Source organism: Prenolepis imparis, unplaced genomic scaffold (genome assembly GCF_030444845.1).
Source record: "Prenolepis imparis isolate NDT839.2.m4 unplaced genomic scaffold, iyPreImpa1.0 SCAF_26, whole genome shotgun sequence".
Taxonomy (NCBI): domain Eukaryota; kingdom Metazoa; phylum Arthropoda; class Insecta; order Hymenoptera; family Formicidae; genus Prenolepis; species Prenolepis imparis.
The window spans coordinates 383,038-401,537 of NW_028141184.1; the positions used below are offsets into that span (position 1 = coordinate 383,038).

The following is an 18,500-nucleotide window of genomic DNA, read 5'->3' on the forward strand; positions in this document are numbered from 1 at the left end:
TATCGTATTAAAAAATTTGTACGCTGGTGTCTGCATGGTACCAAAAGATTCTGTAATCAAAGTACTATTAAAATGTATAATCGATGAATTTTTGGCTCGTCTTTAAATATTAGAAATCGATACTTTTTTACCGCTGACCCTATGCGACGCAACCTTATTTTATGTATATCAAGTTAAAAAATTTGTACGCTGGTGTCTGTTTGGTACCAAATGGTTCTGTAATCAATGTACTATTAAAATGTATAATCGATGAATTTTTGGCCCGTCTTAAAATATTAGAAATTGATACATTTATGCCGCTGACCCTATGCGACGCATCCTTAATTTATGTATAGCAAATGAAAAAGTTTGTACGCTGTTGTCTGCTTGGTACCAAAAGATTCTATAATCAATGTATTATTAAAATGTATAATCGATGAATTTTTGGCTCGTCTTAAAATATTAGAAATCGATACTTTTTTACCGCTGACCCTATGCGACGCAACTTTATTTTATGTATATCAAGTTAAAAAATTTGTACGCTGGTGTCTGCATGGTATCAAAAGATTCTGTAATCAATGTACTATTAAAATGTATAATCGATGAATTTTTGGCTCGTCTTAAAATATTAGAAATCGATACTTTTTTACCGCTGACCCCATTCGACGCAACTTTATTTTATGTATATCAAGTTAAAAAATTTGTACGCTGGTGTCTGTTTGGTACCAAATGATTCTGTAATCAATGTACTATTAAAATGTATAATCGATGAATTTTTGGCTCGTCTTAAAATATTAGAAATCGATACTTTTTTACCGCTGACCCTATGCGACGCAACCTTATTTTATGTATATCAAGTTAAATGATTTGTACGCTGGTGTCTGTTTGGCACCAAATGATTGTGTAATCAATGTACTATTAAAATGTATAATCGATGAATTTTTGGCTCGTCTTTAAATATTTGAAATCGATACTTTTTTACCGCTAACCCCATTCGACGCATCCTTAATTTATGTATAGCAAATGAAAAAGTTTGTACGCTGTTGTCTGCTTGGTACCAAAAGATTCTGTAATCAATGTACTATTAAAATGTATAATGGATGAATTTTTGGTTCGTCTTTAAATATTAGAAATCGATACTTTTTTACCGCTGACCCCATGCGACGCAACCTTATTTTATGTATATCAAGTTAAAAAATTTGTACGCTGGTGTCTGTTTGGTATCAAATGGTTCTGTAATCAATGTACTATTAAAATGTATAATCGATGAATTTTTGGCTCGTCTTAAAATATTAGAATTCCATACTTTTTTACCGCTGACCCTATGCGACGCAACCTTATTTTATGTATATCAAGTTAAAAAATTTGTACGCTGGTGTCTGTTTGGTACCAAATGGTTCTGTAATCAATGTACTATTAAAATGTATAATCGATGAATTTTTGGCTCGTCTTAAAATATTAGAAATCCATACTTTTTTACCGCTGACCCTATGCGATGCAACCTTATTTTATGTATATCAAGTTAAAAAATTTGTACGCTGGTGTCTGTTTGGTACCAAATGATTGTGTAATCAATGTACTATTAAAATGTATAATCGATGAATTTTTGGCTCGTCTTAAAATATTAGAAATCGATACTTTTTTACCGCTGACCCCATTCGACGCAACTTTATTTTATGTATATCAAGTTAAAAAATTTGTACGCTGGTGTCTGCATGGTATCAAAAGATTCTGTAATCAATGTACTATTAAAATGTATAATCGATGAATTTTTGGCTCGTCTTAAAATATTGGAAATCGATACTTTTTACCGCTGATCCTATGCGACGCAACCTTATTTTATGTATATCAAGTTAAAAAATTTGTACGCTGGTGTCTGTTTGGTACCAAATGGTTCTGTAATCAATGTACTATTAAAATGTATAATCGATGAATTTTTGGCTCGTCTTAAAATATTAGAAATCGATACTTTTTTACCGCTGACCCTATGCGACGCATCCTTAATTTATGTATAGCAAATGAAAAAGTTTGTACGCTGTTGTCTGCTTGGTATCAAAAGATTCAAAGGAAAACTCACAAAAGCGATAATTTAATTTGAAAGATTCGTTTCGCACATAGATCAAGTCCGTCGACGGTTTCGTGGCGTCTGTGAACGCGGCCCTGAGGAAAAACGAGGAGGCTCCTAAGCTGGACAGCGCAGCCTCCCGTCTAGAGAGTTACGACGTCGTGGAATCTAAAGGTCTCGATGAGGATGTGGAGAAACTGATCAAACTGTACAGCAATCTCGACATTACCACGACGCCGATGCCCGGGTGTCCGAAGGGCAGCCTGAGAACCCTCCTTCGAGAGGGGGATTTGAAACTCAGAGACGCCACCAGTAAAGTATGCGACAATGTTATTTATTGTTAGTCAGATCAAAATTACTTTTATATGAATAAAATGAAACTATATTCAGAAATATAAGTATATGAGATTAAAAGAGAATATCCATGATTGTCAATAATAAGCGAAATAATTGAAAATAATTCTGTTGTAATTTGACTTATTTTATGAAGTAGTTTCTATAGCTAATTTTTTTCTATATCTTAAAGATAGCAATTATTTAATTCTCACTGTGTTGAAATAAGAATTTACGGTCTATTAATTATCCTTTACAGATGGAAGTGCACGTACTATTATTGACCGACATGCTATTGATTTGCAAATCTACAACGAAAAAAATGTTTAAGATCATTAGGCAACCGTATGTTGTCGACCGCATACGAATACACGAGGTCAAAGAACCGTCCAGTATAGGATTGGTTTATCTTAACGAGTACGGGACAGTTTCGGCCGCTTTAATCCTGAGCGCCGGTGACCCGAAACTAGCCAAGGTGACTCGACAAATATCACGAATTACGACAAAGTTCGCGGAATGTTGATTCACTGTTCCGTTCGATTTAGATTCCGCGTTTGTAGTGTACCTTCATTCATCAACGACGGTCTTCACTAATGTCGCTTAACTAGATATAATTATAGTTGAAATTAAATTTTTATCTTTCTTTGTAACTAACAACATGTATATACATAATGCAATTTTTTAATAATCTAGAGAAGATTGAATTAATTAAATTTAAAGTTAAAATTGGTCGATGTCGGTGAAACCGCAAACCTTCATGATTTTAGCTAATGCGGTTTCTAGTTTACGAGCGGAAGTTGTTTTAAACTAACAGTACCACATGCTTTTTCAGTCGTGGATGGAATCCTTGAGACACGCTCAGCAACAATTCGTATTGATGAAAGCACCGTCGCTCGGTGCCGAGCCAGTAATGAATCTGGCACCAGTTAGCAGGCAACCGAGTACTTTGGGCGACGGCGATTTCGAAACGGAAGAGTGCGAGGGGACCTTTCCAAGAACTCCGCGTGGCAGTAGCAGAGCCTCACATGTTAGCAGTCTCGCTCATAGTCATAGGTATGTTTCGAAAAGTAAAAAAAAAGAAATCTCGAAGTCTTGTTGTATTTAAAATGCCTATAAAATGCGTTCCATCATTTCTAGCGGTAGTATGGAGATGGAAGGCGCGTCTCAGGGAAGTAGCAGCTTTCTACCCAGTTATAATCCGAGCAGAAACGTCAGCGTGGAGACGAACGAACAACCGCGAGCGTCGAGTTCGTTGTCGTCGGAGGAAGGTGGCGAATCGAGTTCCGGGCATAATCACAGATCCATGCACATAAGGTGAGCGCGATGTTGAAACGTATATCAAACTTTCGCGATTTCACATTGATGAATCGCAAAGTAAATGGACTGTAATAACATCTCTATTAAAACTCATTGTCCGAATCAGGCGTTCGTTATTGAGTAAATCACCGAACACGCTGAGTGTCCAAGTACCGTATTCGAGTCTGGGTCAATCGCTACCCAATCTAACACTGGCTACCTCACCGCAAACTTCTACCGTGTCGCCAACTCCACCGAACTCATTGCTCATCGTGCCGCAGATGACAAAGAGCAAAGACACCCTGCTCTCACCAGGACACCGAGGTAGCAATTACCGACGCGGATCTCTGTGCCTGCGTTTGTCACACTTTTCCGGGACCGAATTTCAATAAAAGACGCACTAACGTAGTCTTGCACACTCTCTAACTCTGCACGCTGATTAGATCATAGTAACATGTAAATTACTATATCACGAGTACTTCTTATTTAGAGCTTCTCTATTTCAAAACCACATGTCTTAATGCCATTTGCTTATTTGTATATTTGTGTTGTATCTTTTTTTACATTTATTTTACACAATTATTTTGCGATAATCAATTGCTTATGTTGTGTCTTGTAATATCCTTCATCTACAAATTCTATGTTAATCTCGGTATTAAGGTTTTTTTTTGCGCTGAAGATGGCCCTAAGAAGGATCCGAAACGTCCGCGAATATTTTATTAAGATAATTTGGATCTAAATAAACGATATGCGTTTGAATGCTTATATAATACATTTAATTTTTTAAAAAATTGCGCCCTATTAACAGCGCCTAGGCTCATATTGCCATTTACTCAGTTTAATGTTTATTTTACAACTTTTGTCAAAAATATGATTTTTATCTTGTTTTTTTATTTTCGGGATTGAAAGATTAGAAAAGATTGGCTACTTTAATCAAAATTCTTCATTAATAATTAAGTGTATAAATTGATAAATAATAATATATAGACATTTTCATTCATCTGTTGCACATGTTTGTTTACATATTTATAAATTGTATTTTAAGAAAACATAATCATATAGGAATGTACATTTTCCAAGAAGTGAAGAAGATAATACGTTATCATGCGATTGTAGCATGTATCGTGAAATTATACGTTACGTGTTACATAATGATTTGTCATGCTGTGCATCAGATCTATAAAATTGAAAGATACGACAAAGTAATATAGGATCGGAATTATTTTAAATTATAATATTGTATCGCGTGAATAATTTATCTTAGATATTGCGAATCGATAATAAAAGTATTTGTCTCGACCGTTATATTTACTCGAGACAAACTCGGCATTATAATATGGACGCAAACAAAAACAGTGTAAGTCGACTCGGATTGTTTCGTGAGACAGCCAAGTAAAAACAATATCTCCGATTACCTTGACGAGGTCGTAAGACAAAGCAATAACCGAAAAGTCAAGAATTATCTAGAAGTCTAAGCGAAAGAAATAAATACAGCCGATTAACTGTCGGAAGGAACAGTCCTCGCTCGAATTTAATACCGTTGACATTGCCAAATATATTCTATCTTATTTTTCACTGAGGGATTTAGAACAATTTCTTTACTGCCGTTCATCTGCGCTTACAGTAATTAAAACGCCATTTCGATATTGAATAATGAGTATTATTTGTGAGCATTAGCTTGATTTGTGTGAGTTTTAAAATAAACGTGCAAAATATGATTTTAATTGATAAGAAAATCAAATTTCATTTAATCTTTCTTGCGGATAATTCTATACAAAATTAAAAAAATGCAAATTATTCCGAGAAATGAATTATAGATGAGTCGTCGTAACGGATTGCAACTTGATACCTATGCCAACGCAAACATGAAATTAAATTCATCAATTCAAAAGTCATTTGTGAACTTGTGCAAGTCATTGTATATTGCGATAAAAAGGTCCAATTTAAAAAGCCATTTCGTTAACGTAATTTGCAAGGTATTTCGTCTCCTATTATAACCCTATTACACAGTTGGAAAATTTGTGTTTTCTTGTTAAAAACGGACCCCGTTAAAACTTTTGTGTTAAATATTTAACACATTCATGTGTTAATTTAACATATTGCTGTTATGTTAATTGGACTCAAATGTTAAATTATTAAAACAACTAAAAAAAAGTGTAAAAATAACATAATGTATATCTATTTTTAATTTTACACAATAAATATGTTCCGTATTATTAGTGACAAGATTTATCTGTTAAAATTTACAGAAAAAATGTTAATTTTACTTTATAATATAAGTGGGGGTGATAAAATGTAAAATTAACAATTTTTTTAGTTAATTTTTACATTAAAACTATGTTAATTTTACACAAAATTTATTTTAAGTTTATTTGAAGTTTGCATTTATTTTATGCTAAAATATTAACACAATATTCGGACTTCCGTTTCCGGTTGCGTGATAGAAGGTTGGAGTGCTGTCAGAGAGTGTGTTTTGAGTGGTTATTAGAGGTAGGAGGAGGAGAAGAGGTGAGAGAGAGTGAGTCAGTGAGAATCTGGAGTGAGTGCAAGCCGGGGGATTGCAGGCGAGTTGGTAGAGAAGGGAAAAGAGCGGTGAGAAGAGAGTAAAGTGGTGCAGGTGGAGTGAGTCAGCAATTAGGGAGATAGGTGAGAACAGGTGTAGAGAGATCGGAGCAGGTGTAGTAGGTATAGGGAAAGAGAAAAAGGTAGGTGGCGCGAGAAAAGTCACTAGACATAGAGTAAGAGAAGTATAGAAGGGAAATGGATGAGGTGCAAAGAATAAAGAATGTTGAGAAGAGGGAGAGAAGGGCTAGCACGGGGACGCCGGAAGAGGTTTTAAAAAGGAAAAGGGATGAATTAGAGGATATAGGATTGAGAAAAGAGATGGAGGAGAAAGGGGACATACAGTGGTTATTTAGGAAAAGTAAAAAGGTGATAAGATCGCCAGAGACAGGAAGGAGAGAGGAGGCAGGAGGGATGGGGGAGAGCATAAGAGAGATGGGGAGGGAATGGAAGGAGGAAATAATCAGAGAGATGAGAGAGATAAGAAGAGAAATTAAAGAGGAGATTAAGGAGGGAATAAGAGGACAGGAAGAAATAAGAGAGGAGATAAGGGAAAGGGACGTAATGTTCTTGTTAGAAACATGGGTAGATGAAAAAGGGTGGGAGAAGATAAGAGGGAGGTTACCTGTGGGATTTAAGTGGGAGGTGCAATATGCGAGGAAGAAAAATAGGAAAGGAAGGGCAATGGGGGGAATAGTAGTAGGGGTAAGAAAAGGGTTAGGAATAGAAGAAAAGGGTGGGCGGAGAAGGAAGGAATGATGGAGGTGATGATAAGGAAAAAGGGGGAGAGATGGAGATTGGTGGATGTGAACGTAAATGGGGATTTAGAAGAGAAATTAGGAGAGATGAGGGAGTGGACGGAGGAGGAGGGAGGTGGGATTAGAACGATAATAGGGGGGGATTTTAATGCTAGAACAGGAGAATTGGGGGGAAGGGTAAGGATAGGGGAGGAGAGAGAAGAGGAGGGAAAGGAAAGAAGGTCGAAGGATGCAAAGGTGAATGGGGAAGGAAAATTGTTAGTGAGAAGATTAGAGGAGATAGGGTGGGCAATTGTGAATGGAGGGGTAGCAGGAGATGAGGAGGGGAGCTGGACGTACATGGGGCCGAATGGGAGATCAGTCATTGATTATGTGATTGTGAAGGAGGAGGTGAGGGAGGAAATTATGAGGGTAGAGATAGGAGATAGGATTGACTCGGACCACATGCCGGTAGTGGTAAGGAAAGAGGTGGAACTGGTCGGGAGAGGGGAAGAAGGAATTCAGGGAGAGGTTAGGAGTGATAGGGGAGAGGCAGGGAGATGAACAAGAAGAGAGAGGGGTAGAGGTAGAGTGGGGGAGGATGGAAAGAAAAATACAGGAAGTGCTAAGTAAGGGAAATGGGGGGGAAAGTAGGGAGGAGAGAAGAAAAAGGGGAGGGTGGTTTGATGAGAAGTGCAGAAAAGATAAGGGGGAGGTGGCAAAGGAGTTGAAAAGATGGAAGAGAAAAGGGGGGGAGGGAAAGGAATATAAGAGAAGAAAGAAGGAGTACAAGGGATTATGTAGGAAGAAGAAAGAGGAGGAGAATGAAGAATGGACTAGGAGGGCAGTGGAAGCGAGGACGGAGGGGCAGGTATGGGAGGTAATTAGGAAAGAGAGGAGAAGGGGGAAAGGAGGGGGGGAGAAGGGATTGAGATGGAAGAATGGAACAGTTATTTTAGGGATTTATTAGGGGAGGTGGAGTCAAGAGTGGTGTTGGGAGGAAGCAGGAGGATAAGGGAGAAGGTGGAAGATCAGGAAGATCAGATAGAGAGGGGAGAAATTAGGAGGGCGATAGGAAGGATAAAAGATGGGAAGGCGGTGGGGGTGGATGGAATACCAGGAGAAGTGTGGAAATATGGCGGAGAGGGGCTAGAAGAGTGGGTGTGGGAATTATGTAATAGGATATGGAAGGGGGAAGGGTGGATTAGAGAATGGTGTGAGGGATTGAATACTGGAAGAGAGGGGAGAAAAGTTCTGGACAGGGAGGGGAGTGAGGCAGGGGTGTCCTCTGAGTCCGCTGCTGTTTAATATGATGATGGCGGACTTGGAGGAGGAGATGAGGAAAGGGTGATGGGGAGGAGTGAGGTTGGGAGAGGATGGAAAGATTAGGTAGATATTTGGAGGGGAAGGGATTGAAGTTGAATGAGAGCAAGTCGAAGGTGATGAGGTGCAGGAAGGGGGGAGGGAGGCTGAAGAAAGCTAGTTGGTATTGGAAGAGAAAGAAGTTGGAGGAGGTAAAGGAGTACAAGTATTTAGGCTATATGTAGTACAAAGGAATGGGGGGCAGGATGGACAGGTGCGGGAGAGGATGAGGAGGGGGGCAGCAGTATTGGGGCAAGTATGGGGGATAGGAAAGAGGAGATTTGGGGGTAATTGGGGGAGGAGAGTATGGCTTTTCGATGCGTTAGTGTGGACGGTTTTAGGGTATGGGGTTGAGATATGGGGGTGGAAGGAGAGAGAGGGATTGGAAAGGGTGCAGGAAAGATATATGAGATGGTTGTTAGGAGCGGATTGGGGAACGCCGGGGTATATGATAAGGGAGGAGCTCCAAAGGAAAAAGTTAAGATCAAGGATGGGAAGAAGAGCGTGGGGATATGAGAAGAGGTTGGAGGAGGGTAAGGGAGGGGAGTTGGCGAGAGTATATTTAGAGGAAATTAAGGAGAGGGCTAAAAAGGGAGGGGAAATGTCAGAGTGGGAGAAAGAAAGAAAAGAGTTCTTTGAGGGTAAAGGGATGAATTTAAGGGAGGTGGAGGAAAGAAGGGAAAGAGGGGAATTTAGGTGGGAGGAGGTTGAGGAATGGGAAAAGAAAGGACAGAGGGAGGAGAGAGGGGAAAAGATTGAGAATTCGGTATATAATAAATGGTACAAGCAGGTAAAGGGGAAGGGAGTACCGAAGTATCTGAGGAAAGGATGGACGGAAGGAAGGTGGCAGAAGATGGCGAAGTACAGATTGGGGAATGGGATGAGGGGACACAGATATTGGGAGAAGGAGGAGGAAAGGAGGTGTAGGATATGTGGGGGAGGGGTGGAGACATGGGAACATGTATGGGAGGAATGTATGGAATGGGGAAGGGGGGAAAGCTGGCAGGAAATGGTGAGGGAGGTACTGGGGGAGGAAGGGGAAGGGGAAGTGTGGATAAAACTGTTGGAGGAAGCGAGAGGGGGAAGGCGGTGAGGGGAGAGGGGGAGAGGGAGAGAGTGAGAGAGAGAAAGTGGAGGAGGGAAGGCGGAAGTAGCCGGAAGCGGAGGTCCAACATTAGAGTAAGCTAGTAATAAGATTGCGTAAGATAGGAGGGGGAGGGTGAGAGTGTGTGTGGAGGGGTAGTTAGAGCGTAAAGAGAGAGATGAAAGAGAGGTAAATGGTGCGAAGAGATAGGGCGAGAGTAAGGCGGAGTGGCGTGGCGTTTTGTTTTTTGTATATTGTATAGGCTAAGTCATATGTTAAGGATAGATTATAAGTGGAAGTAAAGTTTGTGTAAAGGTTTGGGACCGCTCCTTAAGTGAAAAAGCGCCTTGTAATCCTCAAGTGGGGCAGCAATAAACGTTTCTAATCTAATCTAATCTATTAACACAATATTCGTGTCACCATTTAACATATCCGTATTATGTTAAATTAACACAAAAATTTCTGTGGACCGTTGATATTGAGACAGGTGATATTTGTTAAATTTAACACAAATTTTTCAACTGTGTACTTTTCATCTAGATTAATTTTATTTTGTATCAAAATTTTTTGAAATTAATTTATTTATACCTGTCGTCATTCATATATGTATATAAGTTGCATGAGATAAAAAATACTTTATTGCGATATACGCGGATTATTATTTAGAGTTAAATATTCATCAATCATGGAGAGAGTATAATCTCTCGAGAAAAATTAAAATCATTTCAAAAAACAATTGTCTTAATATACAATTCGAAACAGCGGCGATAAGTTTGAATCTCCAAATCCGCCTTTATATGTTCCGGAAGCTTGTCCCACACGCAGTGAACGTAATTGCCGCACATTCGCAATAAAACTGTTTTCGACACAAATTGTAGCTGTTCGGCGCTCAAATTACAAATATCGTAAGGACTTGATAGCAAGACAAACATTTTTTCGTTACTGAGCAATTCGCGGTTCCGCGCAGCTATAAATAGGCAGACGTTCGATCCAGTCAGGAGTGTGAACATGAATTTCGTGCGACAACCTTTCGCGATGTGCGTGACGAATTACGACGCCAGATTACGATCGATGGGGGACAACGCGGAGATGCGTAGACACGGTACGATACTGCCGACTACTATACGCGCGATCGTTTGCGGCCCCTCGAATTGCGGTAAAACTAACGTGTTGATTAGTTTGATAGAAAGCCCGCACGGCGTCCGCTTTGAAAACGTGTACGTGTACTCAAAATCGCTGCAACAGCTAAAATATCGGTATCTGGAGAATTTGTTGACGTCGATCGATGAAATCGGCTATTTTACATTCTCCAATAACAGTGACGTCATTCCACCGAGCGAAGCATGTCCAAACTCGATTTTCGTTTTCGATGACGTGGCGTGTGACAAACAAAATACGATAAGAGAGTACTTTTCAATGGGACGCCACTCGAACGTCGACTGCTTCTATCTCTGTCAGACATACGCAAGAATACCGAAACATCTTATACGCGACAACGCAAACCTGCTAATCTTGTTTAAACAGGACGGTACCAACTTGAAATATGTGTACAACGATCACGTGAATACCGACATGTCATATGAGGATTTCAGTGAATTATGTCGTACTTGTTGGCAGCAAAAGTATGGATTTCTAGTGATAGATAAGGATAGCTCGCTTACGAACGGCCGATACAGAAACGGATTTAACGTGTTCGCGATACCGCAAAACAATTAGTCGTTGCCGATGTTCTGTCGAGAGAGGTGAAACACGAGCGTTCGACACTCTACCGACATGGTTGAGAACGATAATATTCGCGAAAGTGAAAAGATAGCGAAGGAGATTGCGAAAACGAGTGAAGCAATCCGCAAGAAACATCGCGCTTTGAAGACCGGTAAGATCGATGACGATATCGCGGTCAAGACCCATTTTAGACCTATTATTGAGCCGCTACAAAAGATTGTCGACAACTCGATCGCGGTGAAAAACGAGCCGGAAATTACCGCAAAGATTAAAATCTTACCCATCAAGCGGTACAAGGAGGAGGAGGAGGAGGAGTTGGAAGAAGAGAAGGATGATGCGACACCGAAAAAGAGGAAACGGTCAAACCCGAATCGCTCATCGACACCGCGTACATCGAATGCTTTATTGGATGAACCGATGATAAGCTCTACACCGTTCGCGACAACGAGAATCGTACAACCTATGATACTCGAAACACTCGCAAACGAAAATGTTTTCGAAACCTCGGGCAGCACGCTCGAAACATCGTTTGTTCTAAACACATTACAAACGCTGGAAGGTCAAGAAATGTTGCGAAAGCACTTGGGACCACTGGGACAAGAGTACATGAGCACTCTCCTCGGTGGCGACAAAGAAAGGAAAATCGATCACGTGTACGGTGTCTATTTCGATAAGGATGAAATGCGTCTCGGTAACAAACGATTCGACATTGACAAATATGACTCTATAATTATAGACGAAGTGAAGTACATCGGTACACCAGGATTATACGAATTGATCTTCAAGAGAATTCCCGATGATGACATTTACACGGAGGATGTATAAATACAAGAGCATATTATTGGCGACGAACGCGCATAAACGCAATTATGACACACAAGGTCAATTACGAAGCCACAGGGGATACAAGTACAAACATATAATCGCACCATTGATCGATTGAAAAGAAAAAATCTGGAAAGAGAGTATTCATGCCTCACGCGATGGCACTAACCGACAATAAAATCGATTACATACACTGGGATGATCCCAACGAGCTAGTGGATCGGGTACGATTGCTGGACGCTTCGCGCCGAGCTGGCCACAACGCTCACGACAATGAGATCCTGTCGATCATCGAGGAATTTCGCGAAGCAGGCATTATTATAAATTGAATGGTGTCTCGACAAATCTAATCAGTCGATCAGCGTCACTCGTATCGGGGGAAAAAAATGCCTATCAACAAATTTGGATTATTCGAACCAAGAAATGATGCAACCGGCACAAGCGATCATTGGGATAGATTGGTGAAAAGTTACGTGCGCGGAAACGCTCTGTGTCGTGTCGCTACAGACTATGATGCAACCTGAAGCTGACACTGATGCCGTCAACAAACTGTATGTGGAATCCTGCGTTAAAAGATTGATGAATCAACAGAAAGAATCAGATGAGAAGCTGACTTCGTTCGAGAAGGATGTGCGGGCAATACAGATTGTGATAAACGAACCTCAATGCGCGGCTAACGCTAACTCAGAAACGGCTATCAACCTGAATGAGCAGCAGTGAACGGGTTAGGAGCGGCTATCGAACGGTTATCGAACGGCTACGAACAATTATCGAACGGCTACGAACAATTATCGAACGGCTACGAAGGATTATCGAACTGCTATCTAACTACAATGAGTGATAGTGGTAGTAAACGGCCTAGCAACAGCTGCGAACGAGGGTACGAACAACTCAAGCAGGGTTGCGAACGAGGCTACGAACAAGTCATTAAAGACTACATACAAGGCTACAAACAACTCAAGCAGGGCTGCGAACGGGTCAGTAACGGCTGCGAACGGGTCAGGAGAGGCTACGAACGGGTTAGAAACGACTGTGAACAAGGCTGCGAACGAATCAAGAACGATTTTCGAATGAGGCATTCTGCCTCAGGAACGACGCATCTGTAACATGATTCTTGTTACGCTTCTATCATACTATTTCTTCATAAGTTTATAATTATTGATATAAAATAAGGAAGTGAATAAAAGCTAATAATATATAATAAATAAAATGTAAAGAAAAAAATTATAAATAATATATACATTTTTGATAGCTCAAAGCACTCATAATAGTGCTATAAGTTATCAAATTTTCAATACTTTTTTGCTTCTTTATTTTATAAAATGTGTAAATAAATATATATTACAAAAAAGAATAATATCCATAAAAAAACTTATCTTTTTAAAAAAAGGTAAAAAAAAAGCGAAGTTTACGCGACATGTGAAAAAGTGTTATAGAAAGAACAGTGTGTTTTAAAGTACTGTAAACTTGTGTTGCAAAATTAATATTTCTAAAAAAAAAATAATATCAAAAAGTTGCGCCAAATAAATAAAATTTATACAAAAAAATTGAAAATTTAAAACTTATGCGAAAATTAAAAATTAATACAAATTATAAAAAAATAAAAAAATTTTAGTTAAAAAAACTTGGCGCTGCTAAATTTCAAAATTACTGTAATGTATTTTAAAGTAACAAATAATTAATTTACTGCAATATATTTGTAACGGGTCGCTTTCGCGAGCTCGGGATAACGCAGTCGGGATCAGGGCTCGAGAAAAGCGTAAGACACGAACGCGTGGTTTATTAAAAAAAAAGAACTTATTTATTTTGATTGTGGCTACATAAAAAAAAACTATGTGCGTATGTGTGGGTGTGCGTAAGTATGTGTGTGAGAGAGAGTCGCGTTACATGTATTTAAAAGGCCTTCGTTATAGAGATGTCGCAGGCGGACTTTAAATTCGCCGGAATGTGTGTATACAATGTTTGTGTCGGTGTGTGCGTGTATTGACGCGTCGCGGTGTACGCATGTCGTTTGGCGCGGGGTCGGTGCGATGAGGAGTCGGCGACCGGCGCGCGGCTAACACAGCTGACAGCGGGCCGCGCGAGAGCGGCCGCTCTCTTCGATATATCGAAGAGAGCGGCCGCTCTCGGGAATCCGCGAAACAAAAAAGATGGTGCGGTCGTGTTCGGTATTTTCCGACGTACATCGGGCGCCTTCGTAGCCGGGCCCGTTCCCCGAGTTCGGTACCGTGTTTAACGGTAAAGTTTTAAACGGGGCGTTCAGCGCCTGCTGCCCTGCCCGGCGGGTGGTCGCCGGGCGCAGCCTTCCGACGGGTGGACGGTCGGGAACGATGGGGGTGCATCGTTACATATTTTAACATAACAAATAATTAATTTACTGCAATGTATTTATATATCTTAAAATAATTAATTTAATATAAAAAATACAGAAATATTTACAATGTAAATGCACGGAGTTTGACATTAGCATAGTGTTTAATTAATTATTGCAATGTATCTTAAAGTTAAAACAAATAATTAATTCTAAATAAACCTTATACTTTATTAGTAACAAATAATTAATTTACTTTAAACATTATATCATAATAACTGAAATATTAATGGAACAATTAACTGGAACATAAATGTACAGAGTACGTTAATATTATTAGCATATTGTTTAATTTAGCAGCGCCAAGTTTTCTTAACTAAAATTTTTTAATTTTTTTATAATTTGTATTAATTTTGAATTTTCGCATAAGTTTTTAATTTTCAATTTTTTTGTATAACTTTTTATTTATTTGGCGCAACTTTTTGATATCATTATTTTTTTTAGAAATATTAATTTTACAACTCAAGTTTACAGTACTTTAAAGAACACTGTTTTTTCTATAACTTTTTCACATGGCGCGTAAACTTGGCGCTTTTTTTTACCTTTTTTTGAAAAGGTAAGTTTTTTTATGGATATACCTATATGACAACGCATTCGGGCGATTGACTTTTAACGGACCGATAACCAGATCTGATGTTATATGCTGCGAAACATAATCACATGAATATTTTTAATGCAGTATTAATCGCATTTACCGAAAACTGGTTTACGTCTATTCAGAATTCCGGATCTTATATCTTTATCCACGTCGTAACCCACTTCTCTTACGCGCCGTATACATTTGACCAAATTATTTGAGCCACATTCCTCGATCGAACGATCGTCAATCTGCAAGAAATGAGCACATTATTAAGAATAACTCGACAAAATTAAATTCTCGATCTTCGGAATATTACTTTGCACATAAATTAAATCATTGAGGTTTATCAAAATTGCATTAAAACTTTTACTTGAATTTAAAATAATCTTTAGCTATGATATATATGTATAAAATCATAATATAAATGAATAAAATCATTAAAATCTATCAAAATTGCATTAAAACTTTTACTTGAATTTAAAATAATTTTTAGCCACGATAAAAGAAGTTAATAATATATATTATTAACTTCTTTTATAGAGATATATTTTCCGGAAATAAAAAATAATCTCATATTTGTCTTACTTAGGTGGTGATAGTGGGCAACGGGGCCGTGGGGAAGTCGTCGATGATTCAAAGATTCTGCAAAGGTACATACACGAGGGACTATAAGAAGACGATCGGCGTAGACTTCCTGGAGCGTGAGATCGAGTAAGTAATCGCTCGCGTTGCGTGTCGAATCGTTCTAATTGAAAATTACTTATTGACTTAACATGCTTGACATTCGGACCAAAAAGTCAACTGAAACTTCATCTACGATGTTGCATTAATTATTTATTAATTATACATCTTCGAGACGTGTTGAGATAAAAAATGATTGAGAAAATAACTGAATAATTAAGTATAGATTTTCGAGACGTTAAAAGTATAGTGAGATATATTTGACAATTTAAAGCGCAAAAATATTTCCAAAAACAATCTTGATTGTAGTTGCTAGTTCAGACAAATTAAATCGATTCGAATTTTATTACACCGATCCGATTATTCGCTGCCGATCATCATACTGCTACTTACGTATACATATACGGATTCGAGAGCGACGTGCCTGAGAAAAACCCGATTTTAATCATGCCAGCGCAAGCTACCGTGGGATACTTCTCGTATTCCCCTCCAAATACTCGACGATGTAATGTCGGTCAATGTAGAAAGAAATTTTGTCTCGTTGCGTGTGTGTGCGATCCATCTTTTAATATCCATTCATATCCTTAATCACCTTTTGCATTCCTAGAGATTATATAATTCGCAGTAACGGTTTGGATCATAATTCATAAAAGAAATATATATATATATATATATATATATATATATATATATATATATGTATACATACATATACTGAATTAAAATAAAACTAATAATTATATGTAATTAGGCAAAACATTTTAGTCATCGAAATTAAAAGATTTCTCGCGAATTGCTTTAATAACATGTAGATAATAAGTATATAAATAAATATTTTCTTAACATACAGGGTCGATGACGAGGATGTAAGACTAATGCTGTGGGATACCGCAGGACAGGAGGAATTTGACGCTATCACCGCGGCTTACTATCGCGGTGCTCATGCCTGTGTCCTCGCTTATTCGGCCACCGACAGGGATTCCTTCGACGCTATCCCCTCGTGGAAACTCAAGGTACGAGTCTACAAGAAGTTCCATCTGAATTAGCGCTCTCCCTAAAATTTAATTTGCAAAAACAACAAGATTAATACATATATGGAGATTTATAAAAAAATTGGAAAATTATTTGAAACAATCTGTCAAAATCAGCTGATCTATGAGACACTTTGTATAAATCTTCCTAAAACTTTCCTTTTACAGGTAGAGAATGAATGTGGAGAAATTCCCACGATCCTAGTGCAAAACAAGATCGATCTCGTGGAGCAATGCATGATCGATCCGTGAGTTTCAAACAAATAAAAAAAAGAAAAATTTATATCTATAAATAAAAAAAATCACCTGGATATATTTTACAGAGACGAAGCCGAAAGGCTCGGCCGCGCCTTGGGTTGCAAACTTTTACGGACGTCCGTGAAGGAGGATATCGGCGTGATGAGCGTCTTCCGGCACTTGGCATCGCGATGTCTGCACGAGATGCGTCGCTCCGACGATGATTATCAGGACGACCTGAGATTGTACTCCGCGGAGCCTAGATCGCCTTCCGTCATTAGTACGAATAGGTTTAATCGCGTATTATCACTTGTAAAAGTCCACAATATTCATTCGTAATGCGGATGACGTTGCATCTTTTCTTTACTTTACAGGTGCCTTCAGTCCGGACGGATCAATGTGCGGTGGCCGTAATGCCGGTAATGGAACGATAATTCTCCGACCGGGCGGCAAAACGAAGAGTCATAAAAAACGAAATTTCGTGAAGAACGCTTGTAGACTCTTGTAGACTATTTTCTCTAATAGTGTACGCACGAACGTACGATACAACGTTACATTGTGCTCGGAATATCATCGCACGGAGGTGTATACGTGGTATACGTGGTGTGCCTTGTAAATATACATAGTTTATTCTGGTAAGCGAAACACGAACGGGTGATTTTACAGTGTCCAACAGTGCAAGCTCGTCAGATTTTCAACTAATGGCCTACGGTAAAAATTACAATTGTAAAGGATAGTATGCGCATCACAATCGGGAGCTTCTTAATTTATACACGATAGAAATAATTATACTCGAGTGTTAACCAAATGGTATAGATTATTACAAGATAGAAAAAAACTAATCGCAAACACATTAAGTACAACTCTATGCCACTGCGAATGAGAATACCACGCGTAATTTGTAAATTTCTCGCCATATTATTATTGAATAAAAATTATCATATTTTCTTAACTGCACTGCATGCAAAGCTCAAACTATGAAGTCAGAATTGTAATGTCAATATTAATAGAATATTAATGATAATAATAATGATTAATAATAATTATATATATTTTATAAATATTTATAATATATAAATTATTATATATATATATATTATAAAATAATTATAATATATATAATAAATATATATAATAGTAGTTATTTACACATTAGCGCGATAATATCGATCATCCAAGTCTGAACAATAAAATATCTGAAAAATTTATTATTCAATGTCTAAATTCAATAAAAATATTTTATTATCGACATAGTTCTGTTCTTTTTTAATTGTTTCACAAAGATCAGGCATTAAGATTTGAAAAATTTATCATTTCATTTATCATTTGTGTAAATTTAGTGACAAATATTTTTTTTATTATCGACATAATTCTTTGTTTTTTTATTGGTTCGAAAACTGGCTAAGTACATTTGAAAAATTTACCATTCAATGTCTAAATTTAATAAAAAGTATTTTATTATCGTCAATAATAATCAGCTTTATAAAAATTTGAAATTAAACTTGAATAAAATAAAAAAAAAGCATTTCCAAAACTATGTGGTATATGTGGTTTAAATATAAATAATTTAATATAAACCACATTTTCTTAAGGCAACTGTTATAGTAAGTTAATATATCTATTGTATGTGTTATA

At 38.0% G+C, this 18,500-nt stretch overlaps 1 protein-coding gene and 1 long non-coding RNA gene across 2 annotated transcripts; one reads left to right on the plus strand and one right to left on the minus strand.

Annotated features, from left to right (window-relative positions):
• Positions 1-15,065: 15,065 nt before the first annotated feature.
• LOC145946895 (uncharacterized) lies at positions 15,066-17,067 on the minus strand. Its single transcript, XR_014427088.1, has 5 exons — positions 16,935-17,067; positions 16,446-16,651; positions 15,991-16,200; positions 15,502-15,558; positions 15,066-15,164 (listed from the first exon to the last, which is right to left on the minus strand). It is a non-coding gene; the product is annotated as an uncharacterized LOC145946895 (long non-coding RNA).
• On the plus strand, positions 15,470-17,595 carry LOC145946894 (ras-related protein Rab-23-like). Its single transcript, XM_083056647.1, has 5 exons — positions 15,470-15,627; positions 16,448-16,610; positions 16,797-16,876; positions 16,952-17,145; positions 17,240-17,595. Exons 1-5 carry the CDS (start codon positions 15,545-15,547, stop codon positions 17,371-17,373), a joined length of 654 nt encoding a protein of 217 aa, XP_082912773.1. The 5' UTR covers positions 15,470-15,544; the 3' UTR covers positions 17,374-17,595.
• The last annotated feature ends 905 nt before the right edge of the window (positions 17,596-18,500 follow it).